The 17,945-nt window shown below is 42.2% G+C and overlaps 1 protein-coding gene across 1 annotated transcript in view; it reads right to left on the bottom strand.

Moving 5' to 3' along the window:
• The window catches only part of EEPD1 (endonuclease/exonuclease/phosphatase family domain containing 1), a 56,991-nt gene that overhangs the window by 18,958 nt on the left and 20,088 nt on the right, over positions 1 to 17,945 (bottom strand). Inside the window, exon 2 of the mRNA XM_065752276.1 lies at positions 3,392 to 3,443. Coding sequence (XP_065608348.1) covers positions 3,392 to 3,443 — 52 coding nt within the window. The remainder of the gene's footprint in view (positions 1 to 3,391; positions 3,444 to 17,945) is intronic.

Here is a 17,945-nt window from a genome sequence, read left to right as displayed (position 1 = left end):
AGAGAGAAGCATCCCCTCCTGTCCTGATCCCTTGGGTTTTACCCTGTAATAGTGGAAATCACTCACCCTGTTTAACACTCGAAGGCATTTCCCCTCAGACAAAACCCACTTCTGATTGCTGACAGGTAAGCTACCAATTAGAATACTAAATTCCCTCATTAAATAATGCCACCTCCTTTCCAAAGCTTCTCCAGTGAAGGTAAAAGTCCACATACAGAGAATGTAGTCTTACTTTTGTTTTGCTGACGTCTTGGACCAACAGAAATTTGCAATCAGTAGCACAGAGAGAACTTGACATGAAACTTGTTATCTTGCAGCTTGAAAATCTGGCTACCGACTTCAACAACATTATCCCAGAAAAAAATGACAGTTCTCACCCCAACTCCTGTCTTGCACAAGCTTACCCACCGTATCTCTATTGCCAGGCTAGATAAAGAACTTCTTCCAGCAAGCAGTTGTCATTCTCTAGGTGAATTCCACTCTTCTAAAAACTGCTGAGCAGACAGAATTACACAACCTGCATTTCCTAGGTGGGACATCAGCAAACTGCTTGATCTTTGGAGTAAACTGGATGGTCCTATCTCATTTCAAGTAACAGCAGATCTATTTATTTATTAATATACAGTTAGGAACATAATGGCTTACCGTTACACGATCCCAAAAGAAAGTTTACCTTATAAAATGGTATCAGTTTACTAAATAGGAAGTTGTAATACAGATTATTTAACTTTCCACGATAACTAACTCTCAAAGGGAGACAAACTCAAGAACCAGTTAATGCCTGGAGGGCTGCGGGAGGAAACTTTTGACAGAACACAAGGATATTCTTAGCTTTGTGATTTTACCAAAAATAGCAAGTTTCACAGAGATAGCCAGACGCAAATGAAGTACTTACAGGTGACTAAAACACAAAATCACAGCAAATGTCAAGGATAATACCTACACCCAAATTTAATTGCATGAAAGCACTGATTCGAGGCTGACTGCAGTTAATGGGAGCATTCCTACCAGTTTCTTGCTCTACACGTGCTTAAAATTTGCTTTTACTGGAATAAATACTGCAGAGGTTTCTGTTCACCTCGAGTCTGCTATGTAGACCGTAGGCACAGTCTGCTTGGGATGTCTATCCCAAACTAAAAGATGAAGTAAGTGTTCCCTGCAGTGGGTACACAAAACGTGCAGAAAAAAAGGAAGAATCTACCCCAAAAGCACCATCACTACTTCCTTATAAACATGCAGGCTGGAGGAACAACAAACACAAATTGAAGTATCTCTGCTGAAATTAAGCAAAGGTGAGCTAATTTACTGCAGCTGAGAACGTGGCCCCCAGATTTTTGTCAGTGATGCTTTTAAGAGAACACACCAAGTTAGCAGCAAAACAAAGAAAAAAGTATTCTGAAGACAACTCTTCCTACATGTCTGCTGGCATCAAGCATCCACAATTTCAATTGTTTTGGCATACTGTTGCATTAGGAAATGCAAAATGATTTAAGTACTATAACAGAAACCAATGTGAAATGTCACATGGCTAGGCAGCTCACTCTGGTTATTATCTAAAAAGATTTATTTTCAAATTATGACAACATCATGTTCTTCATGAGAATTATTATTCCCATTCCCCACATAAATGCAATTAACACTTTCCAAGTATTCTGGAGTTCTTCATCTGCAATTAAGGACTTTACCAAACCAGACTGGGTAAAGTACTCAAAAACACCTTGGGGCAAGAAAGACCCAGAGCTGTGCTCCTGGCAGAGGGAATGAAGCTCCTTATGGGATGTGGCACACCGACACACCTGGCTACCCAAAATACTTCTCTCTGCAGCCTCAAACTCTTGTGGGAATGACACTGTCACAGAGATAAGCTACCACTTGGCATCATGGCACCTGCGTTCATGACTGTCCTGGGCAAAAGGCAGTGGCCCTTTTGCAGCACAGGAATGCCAGTGTGCTAGCAACATCATTCTGTGACAGCCAGGGTGAGCTGGGTTAGCAAGTAAACATGCTTGCCATGCCATGCAGGTACCTTCTGGGACAGCCAGAAAGACTGTGGCCAAAACAAACACAAACAATCCCATCTTCCACCCAGAATTTTTAAAGTTACTGTTGACTTCTTTAATGACCTGGCTGCTTTGTTATGCTCAGTAATTATTTTCCTGTTTAATTAATGGTCTGCTGAGGTGCTTACAGGTGCCAGCAGCACTCCACAGAGATAAACGCCTGATGAGCAGTACCAAGGGTCTGACAAGTTGGTTCAGAACCAGGACAGAGATATCCTATCACCTATTCTGCCTTTGCAACCCTCAATGAAAGTACAACAAATTATGGTAAACTTCTGGCCAAATTTCCCCTGACAAACATCAGGATTTTGAAAATTAAACAAACTGGTTTTTCACATAACACAAAGCTTCTCATGGTGGGATCATTTTCAGTGGCTAAGGTGGGAAAAACATGTAAGAATAATAAAATATGTAAGACTATGCATAATGGAAAAAACATCATAGATCATTATAGCCAAGGAAATAATTATAGACTAGAAATTGTTGTGCAATAATTTTAGGTTATTATGTTCATCTAACTTACAGAAATCTTCCCACGAAAAAAGAAACCAACTGAAAATCAATCTTGTAATGAATATTAAAATATTATTTAATATTATTCTGTGTTCCTGCAATATCATGCAGATACGTGATTTACAAATACAAAACTTAGCGTGTGCTCTCAAGCCTGAACCTGGAAGTAGGTGGCGCGAGGAATCTTGTTCTAGCCTACTTTTAGCCTCCTGTATTTAACAAATAATGACAACTAAATTTCTTTAAACTTACATGATTCCATACTGTTGTTTTCCAGAGGGCTACACTGGCCTTTTAAATTCTTTAAGCTTGGCACTGTATGAAAGCAGGTATCAAATATTCAGAGCTCAATTTAAAAAGATCATTTTTCTGATGGCGAGTTTTTCTGAAGAGCTTCCTGCAAAGCTTCAAACAATGGCAAAAACAGCAATTCCCACCAGGCTGAGGTCACTTTTTCTGGCTAAGCCTTGTTTTTGGAGGCCTTGGGCCAAGGGGAGGTGCACGCCTGACAAAAAGGTGAGAAATTTACTGGGTGTGAGATGCCAGAGAAGCTGACTACTGCAAACAACTACAGTTTGGAAATACTAACCTGTTATGCAAAAGGAGTGGTTGTGAACCTCCCAAGATTATTTTAAAAGTACCAAAAATGGTCAACTTGGACAAAGTGCTGCCCCCTCAACTACAAGTGCTACATAGCTAGAAAGAGGTCCCATTTTATGATACATGATTTTCCACAGAGATAAGAAATCCTACTAACACAAGAGTGCTTTAAGAGCCGCAATGTATTACTACTGTTGTACTAGACATGGTTTAAATACCTTTTCCAGTGCTTCTCTATCAAGCAGCTCCTGCACAGCCAAAAGCTTGATGCTGTAAGAAAGAAAACACAAAAGTATGAATCTCTCCACTGCAAGCATTACAGGAACACAAGTAACAGCAGAACTGAAGCTCTCTTTTTAGTTTCTCAATCCAAGAAGTTTATAGAAGTATAGATGAAAAAGCACTCAGGATATAATAAAATAAAGCAACAGAGAAACAGTGCTACTTAGCTTTCCCAAAGAGATTTTCTGGTTTCTGCCTTACAAGCACATCTGAATCCACTTTACAGAGAAACTGCATTAATCATTACATTTTTAATACCCTAAGTTGACACTGAAGGACCTTCTGAACAGTAAGCACAGGGAAAGAATATAAACATTTCTATCATTTAATCAACGCAGTTCTTCATATCAACAACTTCAGAATAGTCATTCCCAGGGATTTACAGTATTACAAATGAGATAAATTAAGACAACACAGCTCAAGAAATTTGAGGGAGACAGGAGGAAAACATGCATAACAATTTGAAGGTGTGGATAATAAAGACTTATCAATAACTATTCCAATAAGGCCACATGCTAACCAAAACTGAACTTCTTCACCTACTGAATCTTTCCTAAGTTTACCTCCAGAGGCTAAAACCTGCTCACTGAACCATGTTCAGCAGCTATCCCAGCAGGATTTTGCCCTGTAAGACAAGTTACTCAGATAAAATCACTGCTAAACCTAGGTACATAAAAGAACCTTGTACCACATCTACACTTTCATCATTGGTTTAATGAGTAATTGTAAATCATCTCCATTGTTCTTCAGCATCGGTTACTTGCACGTCCCCCTCTTCCTGCAAAAGTCCCATCTTGCCCAGGCTGAGGAATTTCAGAAAGTGACCTTATTGCATCCCCACCAAGCTGAAGGTCGTCTGGGATGGATAGGAATCTGAAAGCAGATGGAACTCCAGAGTTCTGATCTGATCCATATCTATAAATAGCTAAGGAGTGGGAGGCAAAGGGACAAGACTAGACTCTTCTCAGCAGTGTGTGATGGTAGGACGAGGGGAAATGGCCACAAACTGAAGCATAGGAAGCTCTGCACAAATGTGCATGGGAACTTCTTCACAGTGCAGTGATGGAGCACTGTCACAGCTGCACAGAGAGTTGGTGGGGTCTCCTTCTCTGGGGACATTCAGGACCCACCTGGATGCCTACCTGTGCAACCTGGGCTAGGGAGCTGCTTTAGCAGGGGGTTGGACTCCATGATCTTTAGAGGTCCCTTTCCAGCCCCTACAATTCTGTGATTCTGTGGGATGTTCAGACCACTACCAATCACACTTAACTAAAATTAACAGCACGCCAGGGAGAGGACCTAGTGTCAGTCACCGCACACTTTTAAATCTACTGTACACTGAATTCATCCTTCAGTTTTTTCCAAAACAAAACAACAGCAATTTTTCCACAGATGGAACCCAACAGATGCACAATTTAGGGAAAAACCTCCCTTAATGATCTGACCCAGTCCTAAAAACACTTGCTTGGTACATTACCCTCGTAGTCCAAGGATAACTTCCTTCACTCAGGGTTACACAAACCTTTGTGTTGCAGTGGAAGTCAAATGATGCATATAAATATTGTTTAAATTATTCTCGTGATTCTAGGCAGTCACAGCAATGAGCCACTACAGAAAAAAGCAATACAGAGCACAGACTTGTTACAGCAGTCTGCCAAAGGATATCATCTGCCACGTGCTGCTGTAAGAAGTTTTATCTGCCTTTCTGAACCTCAGAGCAATGTTGCATAATTCTGGAAAATCCACTGATACATTAATTATGTATGTCCATCCTGTAACAGCAGCCAGCACAATTTTAGTTATGTCTTTCTATTATACCACAGTGCTTTCCATTACAAGTATTCAGCCTAAAACTCTCAGTGCAAATGGCTTTTCACTTTCATGTGCATCTAGTTTTCAGACATCTTCAAAGGCATCACAAAAAGTGAGTTATAAAATAACCCCAGACCACCAATTTCCAGCCTGTAGTGCCTGTTATTACCAAGACTGAGAGGGCTGGAGATGGTTCAGAAAACAGGGGGATAATCAGGAAGAAAAGAACAGAAGCATTGAGAGACCTCCATTTAAAAATACTGTAAGAATGTGCGCTACCCTGAACTTTGGAAGGAACTGAGACTGATATATTATTGGTATCACTATCCTCCAAATAACATAGGCAGTGGTGATGCAGCCATGATCAAGGCCTGCCTCTGAATTCAGGGCTCACCTCTTTGCATTGGGTGTCCAGACCCTGGCTCAGTACATTTTGGAGAAGCACAGAGAAGGCGAGAGGAAGCAAGTCTAACTAACGTGAACGTATGGAGAAATTCAGAGTGCTGACAGCCAGTGGGAGTTCTACAAAGACTGCAGACTGCTTCAAGTCCATGTGTACGCAGAGAAAGCTAGCAATTTGCCACCCCCTTTCAAAAGCTGTACAACAGCTTTGTAATTATGCAAATAACTTTTATTTTCCTTTTGAAGGCAGTCGTTGCCTGAGACTGTGAACACTTGATCATTAAAGGTAAAATTCATCAATTGAGGTTGCTGATGCTTCTAACAATTTAACCAATTTGTTTCATGAACATTAATTGTGGACTACCTGACACTCAACAGCTGCAGAAGAAAAGATGAAGTAGACAGCAAAAAAATACAGACCCTGTTTTCAGTAGAGATCAACATCTTATTGCACAGACCTACCTACCCATTTACAGTTGAAAAGCCCCACAAAAATTCCTTAAGCTGATGTGCTTTCATTTAAAACAATTTACACCGACTTACAAAAAAAAACTAGAAATAAAATAAGAGGTATGAATCCTTTTCACTTTATCTCATCATATTTACAAGGATGCTGTACTCTTTGCTTGCAGATGAAGAGCCCCTGTCAAAACATGCATATCCTGCAGAGGTGCAGCAAAAGTGAATTCTAAGCTGTGGCAAGATTTGCAACAACTCGTTGGTGGCTCATGTTTGACTCTCACTAAGAACTTTCCTCTACTGTTCTAAACTTAGAGACATCAATGTTTTCCAAGAGTTTTACAAAATCTCCTTGTTGTTTTCCACTCAGGTGACATGCACCCTTCATATATCACACAAGAAGCTTCTTTCCTTGGAGCACTGCCACTGAACCATTGCCTAGAAAATTGTGCTTGATAGCCAGTTATTTACTGCTATCTCTTATAGCAACTCCAAATAATGTTTCTACATGATGCTTTCTGCAAGGTCAGCTTAGACACGCAGCTTCTTTCAAAGGTGTTTCATGCTTTGAGAAGAAAAAAAAAAAATCACTGTTTATTTAGGCACTCCATCAGCAATCCCACAAATTCTGGAAGCAGCACATACCCACATATGCTGTTTGTAGCTTACATGTTTGCTAAGGATTTCAGAGCAGAAGGGAACATTGCTGCTTGGCAACTGGGAAACATTTCTGATGAAGCAGAAAGGCAAAGTCAGTTACTAAAAGATTATGCTGATCCTGAGCTCTTGCTATCTGTTCAATACTGCCTTTATGTGCTCTGATTACATACCCTACAGTCTTCTTTCATCCTCAGTTGTAGTATGTGAACACTAACTCATGAAAAAGTAAAGTTGGAGAAAAGTGAGTCCTCTAAAAAAGCCTTCTGGTTACCAGAGCACGTGTTCTAATCCACCAGCTGTCAAGTACACTACTAATAGATCTACTCTGCAAGTAACTGTACTGACATGACAAAAGTGGCCCTGGTTGTATCTGAAGCTATTCTAGAAGTACTTACTGACTCAGTCACTCTCCATGATCTATTTAAACAAAACTTCTGAAATTTAATATCCTTGCACCCTGACTATACTCAAAATACTTGAAAGCATGCAGTAATCAGAATGAAGAACTCTCCTACAGCAGTAAAAATACACAAACATGATGTGCTGTCAAGGAAACACATGACATTTTTGGCTATGAGTGATGCATGGCATTCCCTCTCTAAGGGAATTCCTTCAAGTTTCCAGAAGATTAGTCATGGTGCTGAGCGAATGCCTATAGCTACACAACATTTCTGCACCTCTGGCAGTGTTGCAATCCCTTCCTGAAAGTATTCTACTTACAAGGAAGTAGGACTGATGACTCTCTTGAAGCCCATCGACTCCTCTGCAGGAATAATTAAAGCCTTTTCCACTACCACAGATACATTCCTTGCTGGCTGGGGCATTCCTGCTCACCACGAGCCATCACCACATATTTGCACTGCACTTCTCTTCCATGCTTGAGTTACCACTGTGTGCAAGCTCCCTTTGCTCTTGGAAAAGGGAATGTCAGTGCCTTCCTAAGAATGAATCTCTGGCTCTGCTGGCTGGCTCCTGCATGTGGGTCCCTTACAGCATGCAGCACAGGGCAAGCAATGATCTTCTGTGGGCCTTTCTGCTTTCAACAGCATCCTGCACACCGAGCTGGGTTTCTCATCTGTCAGCAGTGTGAACTGAGAACCGATCTCAGTTCATTTTGCAAGGTTATAAATCTTTGCTCAGGGCTTCAGGTTTTTCCAAAACTCCACGATTTGTATTAGCCCATAAGCCTGACTAAAGTTAATATCATCAAAAAAAGCTACTTAACTTCTCTTTGTTTTCTGGTCCCTTACTCTGATAATGGCCGTATCAAATCTCACTTCATCTAGAATCACAGACATTATTATAAATAGCCCATGCAAAAGCCACTCATCCACAAACAATTATTGTAAGCATTATTAAATAATTTCCTCCTTTCTCCCTGCCACTCCATAAACTTCATCCATTTGTTCTTAAAATCCCCTGGTTCTTGTCCCACGGTGAAGTTTCATGGTAGATTTACACATCCCTGAATAGATCTTCTAAACATCCAGAAGAGCTGCTTACAACTGAAGTCCTTGATGACAGCCTTGTGTGGGGATTAATGCAAACTAGTAGAACAAGGCTCCCCCTAGACCATAGAATTGTCTGAGTTGGAAAGGACCCCTCAAGGTCATCTAGTTCAACTCCCCTGCAATGAACAGAGACATCTACAGCTACATCAGGTTGAGTCTCCAGTGACAGGGCCTCCACCACATCTCCGAGCAACCTGTTCCAGTGCTGCACCATCCTTGCTGTAAAAACTGATGTGCAGGAGAGTCAAAAAACAACAGGGGAAAAGCACAGTTCAGCTATGCTAACAGTCCTGGATATCTTGGGGAAGCTGACTACTGAGGCTCTCCCCACTAGGGGTGATCATGGTGATGGGTTATGGAAGTGGCTGCTGCAACTATGTGTTTACTGTGGTGGCTGGGAGATGGAGGCATAGCCCAGTGCAGCCAGCTGCTGGCAGTGCAATGTTAAGGATTCTGATTAATGCTTTTTTAATTGTTTTAAATGTGGCCAGAAGCTGAGGAATTGAGCGTGTGCTTCTTTGGTACATGCAAGCAGGGTGGAGAAAGAGCAGCCAAAAAATGAAAAACACGACTGTGCTTCTCAGGCCAGGACTTCAGGCAGCTGCAGACCCCCAGCAGCAGGAAGACCAACATCCAGCTCCATGAGATGCATCATGGCACACAGCTGAGCACCAGCTCCAGCTATGGCCTTGGGCAGCAAGCCATGCCACTGCCTGGTGCTAACCACAGTCATCTGGCAGGCAATGAGCTCGGCACTGTGCCTCCAGCTGTGGTGACAGAGAGGCCACATTAACGCACACATCATGAAGAACCCTATCACATTTTTGCTAGCATGTTCAATCTGCTAACTTCTCTTTTCCCTCACAAGTTCTAACAATTTAAAAAACAAAAACAAACAAAAAAAAACCAACCAGACAAGAGTAAAGACAAAAGCAGACAAAATAACAAAAGCAGACATTATGACTTTCATCTGTGTGAACTTCCTCCATCTACACACATGAAGGCTGACAGGGAAATAAAATCAGTTTCTCCTTTTCCACTAAAAGCATCTGTGCCTTCTCAATCACTCCTTAAATGGAGGGAAAAACCCCGCTTGCTGCCAAGTCAAATGGCTGCTGGGAGCTACCACAGAGCTTGTGGAGAACGTTGACAGCCTTGGATGGAGGCACCATACCATAATGCTGGGAGACCATGCCAGGTAATGACACGATAAAATGCCCTAGGAGGGTTCTCAGGAAAAAATACATCTACAGTAAGCAGAAAGCAAGTTAAAACCTGGGGGGCACATTTTCTTTTATATTTATATAAAAGAAAAAAATATATATATACATACACACACACACAAGCATACATGTCTATTTAGGGGAGCTCTCCTGCAGTTCCCTGTCGTGGATGAAAGCAGCTGTTCCTCGATGTCTAGTCACCACTGATTTGCCTGCATAAAGGTTTAGAAACAAAAGGCACATCAAGGCTCTGCAGCTGGGAACGGAACCAGGAGTAAATGGAAGGAACAGAGAAGTTGAAATCCATCGGGCAAATACCCGGCATAATGCCAGCCAGACAAAAGCTGTTCCCTCGATGTTTGCATTCATGGATCCTATTACATTATGTGAGTGGCTGGAGTATTTGTTATGGAGAGAAAGGAAGCTGTAATGGAACTAAAAGGAGGAAAACATGAATTATGGATGCTTAGTACTGAGCATCAGAGGGCGAAGTGGCAGTATTATCCAAGCTAACAGACTGTAGGCAACTGAAGATCTTTACTACTTCCCCCAGCCCCCCCATTTCAGCAATTCCCTACGTTCCATGGTGCTTTCTCCATCATTTCTTGCATGCAGCTCTCTCCCTGCCATACTCTTTCCAACACCTGCAGAGGTGAGGCCATCATTTTGCAGGACCAATGGCCTCACCTCTGTGCCTGGAAAGATCATGGAGCAGATCTGCCTGGTTACCATGTTGAGGCAATACAAGATGAAGAAATGATCTGAAAAAGCCAGCATGGCTTCACCAAGGGCAGATCTTGCCTGACCAATCTGGTGGCCTTCTATGATGGAGTGACAGCATTGGTGGACAGGGGAAGGGTGATGGATGTCATCTACCTGTGCTTCTGCACAGCCTTTGACATGGCTCCTCGCCACATTTTTCCCTCCAAACTGGAAAGGTATGGGTTTGAAAGATGAACTGTTTGATGGATTAAGAAATGGTTGGCTGGTTGCAGACAAAGGGTTGTGATCAATAGCACAAGAAAGATGCAGAGCTCTTGGAACGGGTCCAGAGGAGGGCCACTAAGATGATCAGAGGGCTGGAGCACCTCTACTATGAAGAAAGATTGAGGGAACTGGGCTTGTTTAGCTTGGAGAAGAGAAAGCTCCGGGGAGACCTCATTGTGACCTTCCACACCTGAGGGAAGCATATAAACGGGAATGGAAACGACTGTTTACACGGGTTGACAGTGATAAGACAAGGGGAAACGATTTTAAACTAAGACGGGAGATTTAGGTTAGATGTTAGGAGGAAGTTTTTCACTCAGAGGGTAGTGACACACTGGAACAAGCTGCTCAGAGAGGTTGTGGCTGCCCCATCCCTGGAGGCATTCAAGGCAAGGCTGGATGTGACTCTGGGCAGCTTGGTTGGTGACTGCCCATGGCAGGGGGATTGAAACTAGATGATCTTTGAGGTCCTTTTCAACCCAGGCCATTCTATGATTCATATCAAAGTTCTGATTTATGCTTAACTGATGCTCAGGCCTCAGCACTGCTATGTTGTTGCAACAGCGGTACAATGACTCATACTCTGGTCTGCGGGTATTCCCAAAGCACGAGTGCACAACAGAAAGTAAAGCTGCAAGAACACCAAACTTCTGCTTAGCACCCTGGAAGGCACGACCATGAAATAATCCAAACCACAACCAACAGTAGCTGAGGTTGGCAGGGACCTCTGGAGTCATCAGCTCCAACTCCTGCCCAAGCACAGACACCCACAGCAGTGTGCCCAGGCCTACATTCCACATGGCTTTTGGAGATCTCTGAGGAGGAGACTCCACAGTCTCTGGGCAGCCTGTGCCACTGCTCGGACACTTGCACAGCAAAGAAGTGCTTCCTCATGCTTAGATGGAAGCTTCCTGATGTTTAGATGGAAAATGTGACCTCCACATCTTTACTTCCTCTCAGGATCACCCATTCTGAGCTTTCTCCAAAGGGACAAAACCTGTGCAGCTACAGATATTTCTTACATCACTAAGGAGAGTAGGGCCGGATCCATTAACACCAAGGCAGGATGGCTTGTTGATGATCCAAAACCACTGCAGAAAAGCCTGTGCTCTATTTTATAGCGTTGCTGTTCCTGGTGGTAACATATCAGTGGCAGAAAATAAAACTACTCTCCGTAATATGCCACTAGAACAAAGATGAGATTTACCACAAAATTATGAACTCCCAGATCCACTGTGACTTTAAAGATACTAGCTTCCACAATTCCTTTCTTGTCCTGAAAAGGTGCCCTTGGAGTAGTGAGATACTGAAGCTCAACACAACCCTTCTGTAAATAACGGAGCTTATTGTAAAAGGTATTAACAGTGACAGAGAAACATACCTTCTCCTCCAAATACAGTATCATCTCTCAGACATTACTCTTTCCTTTTTCAAGAAGAAGAATGGCTATCACCAATTCATTTCCACTTGAGAAAAATCTCCCTTTCTGAAGATTCTCTCAAACTTTTAAACTAGAGGAAGTTACAGAAGGAGAATCCTTTTGGGTGCATGCAAAAGTATTCAACTTTCATTTATTATGTTCACACATTTTCTATCCTACCTCAGTTCAGGGTGCAGAGTACTGAAAGCATGAGCCCAGAACGAACGACACTTTCCAGAAACCCTTTGCTAAGTTGGATGCCATCCCACAGACTTTTCTTCTGCTGCCGACTTACCCTTTCCTGTTCTTCTCCAACTGTGTCTCTGCAAGCTGGTGCAATGCCAAGACAGTGGCAGCAGTTATGAAAGTAAGTGTTGTGGAAGGCTCCAAAGGTCATTGAAAGGGATGTTGGTTGTTAAGGGTTGAGATACATTGCACTTGACTGAACAGAAGCAAAACCGATTCCTGAGATGCAAAGGTTAATTAGACAAATGACTCAAAAGGATCACTCTGTTCTAATTCATTATTTGTTGATTTTTTTGTTGTTTTGTTTTAAAAAGAGATTTTTGAACTGACTAGGCAGCTGAAAATAACCTCCAAATTCCCAAATGCATGAGATCAAACCACAGAGGGCCTGAGACTGACAGTAATACAATGATTATAGAGGAGTGCAAATCATATGTATTGGAAGATACAGAATACAGCAAGCTTATATTCATGTTTCTTCTAACAGGAATTGTGTGCAGATAGTGGCAACACAGCTTAACTTCCAAACTCATTCATTACTCGAGGTGGGCAATACAGAAGGCTTTCCCATCACCACTTCCACCCACTCTTTCACGCATTATTCCTGTGCCAAGGCCTTGACTACACTGCAACTCAGGCAGCAGAGGAGAACACTACTGTAAGTTAGAAAAGCAATCTTATGACAGTCATATTTACTCATAAAAAATACACGTTGTTTCAAATCACTTGTGACAGACAGCAAACAAAAAAAAATCCACCAAAAGACTGTACTAAGAAAAGGGAGCGGGTGGTTTTTCATTTCATTAGTAGTGTGGGGAATTGCATTCTCCCTCTTCCATATCACATTTCTCATAATATTTAGCTAAGAAAAATAACATCTCCATTCAAACTGGTTTGTCTTATATCCAGTGGACTTCAAATTAGGGAAAATGCTCTGTATAATGTTCGCAGTTTTAGGATGACTACTGTTTTTTAAAAACTTTTCAAAGCAAGCCTGCATCCTCATAATCCTGCAGGAAGACAGCAGCTTACAAAGAGTGTTGTGCCTGCGGTACACATTTCTCAGATTTCTTCTGAGTCATTAAAACTGGACATGGGCAAGTTACTTAACTTGCACTGAATTATGCAAATCTGTCTTAACAACGGAGAAGGCCAGGATTTAACAGAAAAAGTAGAAGCTCATAAAATCAAAGGTGACTTAGAGCTTCCAGATAGAAGCATTATATGATAATGTGTGTCTGCCATTTGGCTCTTTTTCTGGATCTTCTAAATCATTTCTGATCCTGGTAGGGCCTCCTTGTTCCAGAAATGGCACCTTTTCCAAATCAATTCTGCTGGAAAATCTGACTAGTCCTTAATTAAATCACATAGGCATGTTTGGGAGTGAGCATAATACTATGCTATCATCCTGCCACACAGAACAAAGCTATGGATAAAACTTTGGAGGGTTGGGATGCAAAGCAATTAACAGGTACTATATTTGAAGCATTTACCTTTGTGTCTCTGCAAAATGGAGTAAAATTTGAGAATCAATAGAATGTGATTTAAGATATGTTAAATAATTATGTTCAAGTTCCTATTGTTTCCTTATTCATGCTCAGAACCTAAATGCAGTATTATCTTGTCATACATGCATAAACTTGTCCAAGAGATAGGAGGTTGCCATTTAAAAACCTTACAAAGGATTCCACTGGAAGCCAGGTCACCCTGCTAAATATGTGCCTCAGAACAAGACTGTAGTTGGGTGGTACATGACCAACACTCAGCTGGTGGTATCAAGGTGCTGATAAAGCTCAGTCTGGCATTATATGAAGAGTATTGAAGCTTCCTGGATATATCTGAATATAGAACTTCTTTTATAATATACTCTTAACAAAGAGATTGAACCTCAAAAGTTGGCACACAGTTTTAAGAGGCTGGCAGGGTTCCACAACTGAGTTTCATATGAGCATTTTATTGAGAAGACTATATGCCAAAGAACTGGTTAAGGAGTGGAACAGCTGAACATCAGGGATTAAGATACGAGAATGTATGCAAGAGCTGCTCAGAGAGACACTGGGAAATAGCTGAGGAGAGGCACTGTGAGAAGAAATCTATACGCTGCACTAGGAACCATTCTGGCTTCTTCAGTGATATGAAGGAAATGAAGAGTAAGATATGGGAATTAGTGATCATAAAGGAAAATGTTGACACAAACAGTAAGGAGGTATTCCAAAATACATATATATATTTTCTATAGGTATGAACATGCCTACTGCAAGGCGGTTTACTATTACCAGCACCCAGCAGATATGGGTATATATAGCATAAAATAAGTCCACAGATCTAATCAGCAAGGTCTCATCCAGGTCATGTCAGGCATGACTAAGACAGATAACTGTGGATCTGATTCATACAATTCTGCCTTACAAAGCTCAGTCTAACAGCCAAGAGCACAAAACTCAACACATTTGCACACGCAAATGCAGGACCCATGAGCTGCACATACATCCTCCATGTTTATCCACCTCAGTCAGCATGCTGTGTGTGTGCCACAGGATAGATAGAAGCTTTGCCAGGGTGACCTTGCCACCACTGGCAAAGAAAAGGTTTTCAGTATAGCTCTACCAGTTCACCTGACAAAACAACGCTCCTATAAGTCCTACCCTGCCAAAGCTCCCAGTGCAGGGTGAGCCTCACAATGTAATGATTCCACTTTGGGGGGGCTTAACATGTCAGTCAGCACATCTATCGACAGCACGACAAACACAGATGGTGGCAGGATTGACTGCTAACAACTGGTTTGCTCTCATTATAGTATCTATACCATATGGTGGAAAAAGGACGTGATAGACAAGACTTCCACAAAACTGACACTTGGATAGACCACTTTGCTATAAAAAAACAGTACGAATCCAGAGTGATTTGGTACCCAATCTTTGAAGCTTTGTGAACTACTATGCATCCTCCTAAAACCAAGGTCAACTATGCATTTCAAAATGTGAGGAAACTGAGAACTGTGAAAAGAAGTGGGTCAGAGGGAATAAAGGCAGAAAACCCATGTCTTGCACACCAGCAAACGTGGTACTCCTCCATTTCAAAGGCACCCAAGTCTGTCACTTTCAGCACACCTCTGAAGCCAACAAAGACAGCTCACAACTGGAGCTGACATAAAATTGTAAGGAATTTTGTTCCCACAGTTGCTCCACACTTAGGTCACCAGAAATGCTAAGATCTGTGTTCAGAAAATAACTATCTGCCAGTACTGAGATTATGTCTGTCTCCAGGAGTAGCAGAGAACCACAAATAAGAACACTGGTCAGAAAGGACCATATGAAGCAGCAACTCCCTCACCATTGTGACTATCATGGGGAACTATTATTACATTAGCTGTGGATTCACCCAGCTGCATCCTGAGCACCTCCAAAACCATAAGACACCGTGTGCCCCAACATAACCTCTTCAAGTATTGCACCAGCCTCTGAGTAAGGAAGCCAAGTGCCCACTAAAACAAGGGTTATTTCGCTCTCGGGCCATGTGCTTCTTGTTTGATTTCATAAGGCTTTTGCTATGCCAGGCGTGTTTCTCCAAGACCAGGATTGACAGGTTACCATCTGCCGTATAGCCACTCCCCCAGATTACACATTATAGAGCATAATACTGTATTACCCATTATAAAGGAAAATAACCCTGTGCAGCAAATGCACACTGCAACAATGGTCTTTACTGACACAGGAATAGCTTCCTCTGACTAGACAGATGGGTCAAATAATGTATTCCCCTCTCTCCACTGCAACAATTCTTCAGATTCTTCCAAGGTCAGAGATGCTCAGCAAAGAAGCCTAGAAGTCTCTGCATTCCCCTCTCCATTATCTCACGTAATGGGATGTCAGACTGTCTGTATCACCATCTCACCTGGTGCCTCCCAAGCTTCCCAGCCTGGGAACTACTGTCCAGATTGAAGCTGCTCTCCATGGAGGATTCTGTGGCCTTGTAAAACTTTTCACCGACAAATACTACAGGAAGGATGTCTCGCCCACCACAAAACTATGGTCCCACCACACCTCAGGAATGTGGGGGTGCCTAAGCCTTTATTTGAGCTTCTCCTGAGTGCCTAAGCAGTAAGCTATTTTCTGGCATGGACTTATTAACGTGCCATGTTAAAAATTCCCTGGAAAGAACAGAGCTGACAGTGTCTCCCTTGTTCTAATATGTACTTAGAAAATAGCACAGCTGAATTATTTTACATTCACTTATCACAGTAATCTTTTTGTTCTGTTATCTCATGCTTTGAAATAAAGAGCCTTGTGGGAAAGACCTGTTTCTTCTCCTGAAGAAAAATACGATGTTTATCACACGGTCGGTACCAGTGACATCTTTAAATTGTCAAATATTTGTATGTGAAATAACAAGTTCCAAACAGCTTGCATTGCTAGCAGTAATTGGTGATACCATGAAAGCAGATTAACCGCCCTTCAGTCAGCGACTGCAGAAAAGCCTACATACACTGAGACACATTGTAAATGTTCTCTTGCAGTTGAGGAATGTGTGCAAGAGCAATGCAGCTCAGTTTCTTCTCAGTCAGAACAGTTGTGGTTCTCCACCAAAGCTCAACCAGAGCTCAGTGGAGAGCTGTCTCCAGAGCCTTGAGGAAGAACAGCAGAGAAACTAGGACTGCATGTAGCTTCCAGAGCAATTTATGCCAGTTCAAGGGCATCAGAAATTACTTCCCCACTTCTTTATGACAAATACAATCATTATATTTGTCACCACAATAAAAAAAAAAAGACTAAGTGCACTGTGGTGTCAATCTCTGAGTGATCCAATCTGATAAGCTATCTCACCGTGCAAAGAACCAAGTGGTGTGGCTGGACCTTGCCAGAGGAGCAGAGCAGACTGCTAAACAACGTAACCTAAGCACATAGCACTGCCTGGCACCACATTCCCCACGCCAAAGTCACATCCACCTTCCTGGAAGAGCTGGTGGCCTAGATCCACATCCCCATAGGGCAGCAGCACATGCAGGATCAGGCACAGGAGAACATCACAAGGTAGATCTGTCCCCATGCCACTCCCCCACCTCTGAGCAGCTTTCCTGCTGGAGTACTCTTAAGTTAAAGCCTTCATACGCTACAGATTTCCTAGTGCATTACCAAGGGGGCAAGCAGATACAGGTGGGCAGCCAAGGCACAAAACAACTTTCTCTTGCAACTGTAGATAAAATGCTTTAAGCAGTCACTGCTGTCATTCAAGTGAAGCCAATTTACTTTGCAGACAGGCAGCTCCCAGATTAACCTGGATCAGCTCTGGGCACTTCAAAAGAATAACAGACAGCTATGGGGAGGAGCTCGGAAACACGTTCCTTAAGCGATGCTGAGAATATGCTTGAAGCTGCAGAGAAGACACTTGTCGAGTGTCACATCAGAGACGGAGGTGCGACAGAGCCTTGTCCTCTTAGACCACTTCACTTTTCAATGCCTCCCTTGGAGATTTCACAGTGCATGAAAGTATACACATTATGTAAGTACTAAGTATATAGTGCAAATGACTCCCGCTTCAGATTTAAGGAAAACCATAATGCATTATTCATTACTCTTCGCTGTTCGGATCATGGCTCCTATTTTTGAAACAGCCTTTCTGCTTATTTTTATTTTAAGTTCCAGACAAATATTTCTTAGCTATATTTTTCCACTACAATTTGGGGATGTAAAGGCTGGTTAGTGGGGGGATTTGTGAAGGTGGTGGAAGCAGGGGTAATCAAAAAGAAGCCTAAAGCATTTTCAGCAGGACT

The sequence above is a fragment of the Cyrtonyx montezumae genome, unplaced genomic scaffold, assembly GCF_038088225.1.
Source record: "Cyrtonyx montezumae isolate F1298 unplaced genomic scaffold, pur_monq_1.0 scaffold_8, whole genome shotgun sequence".
In the NCBI taxonomy this organism is placed as follows: Eukaryota; Metazoa; Chordata; class Aves; order Galliformes; family Odontophoridae; genus Cyrtonyx; species Cyrtonyx montezumae.
The sequence above is the reverse complement of the archived record's forward strand: the minus strand, read 5'-3'. Positions and strand labels throughout refer to the sequence as shown.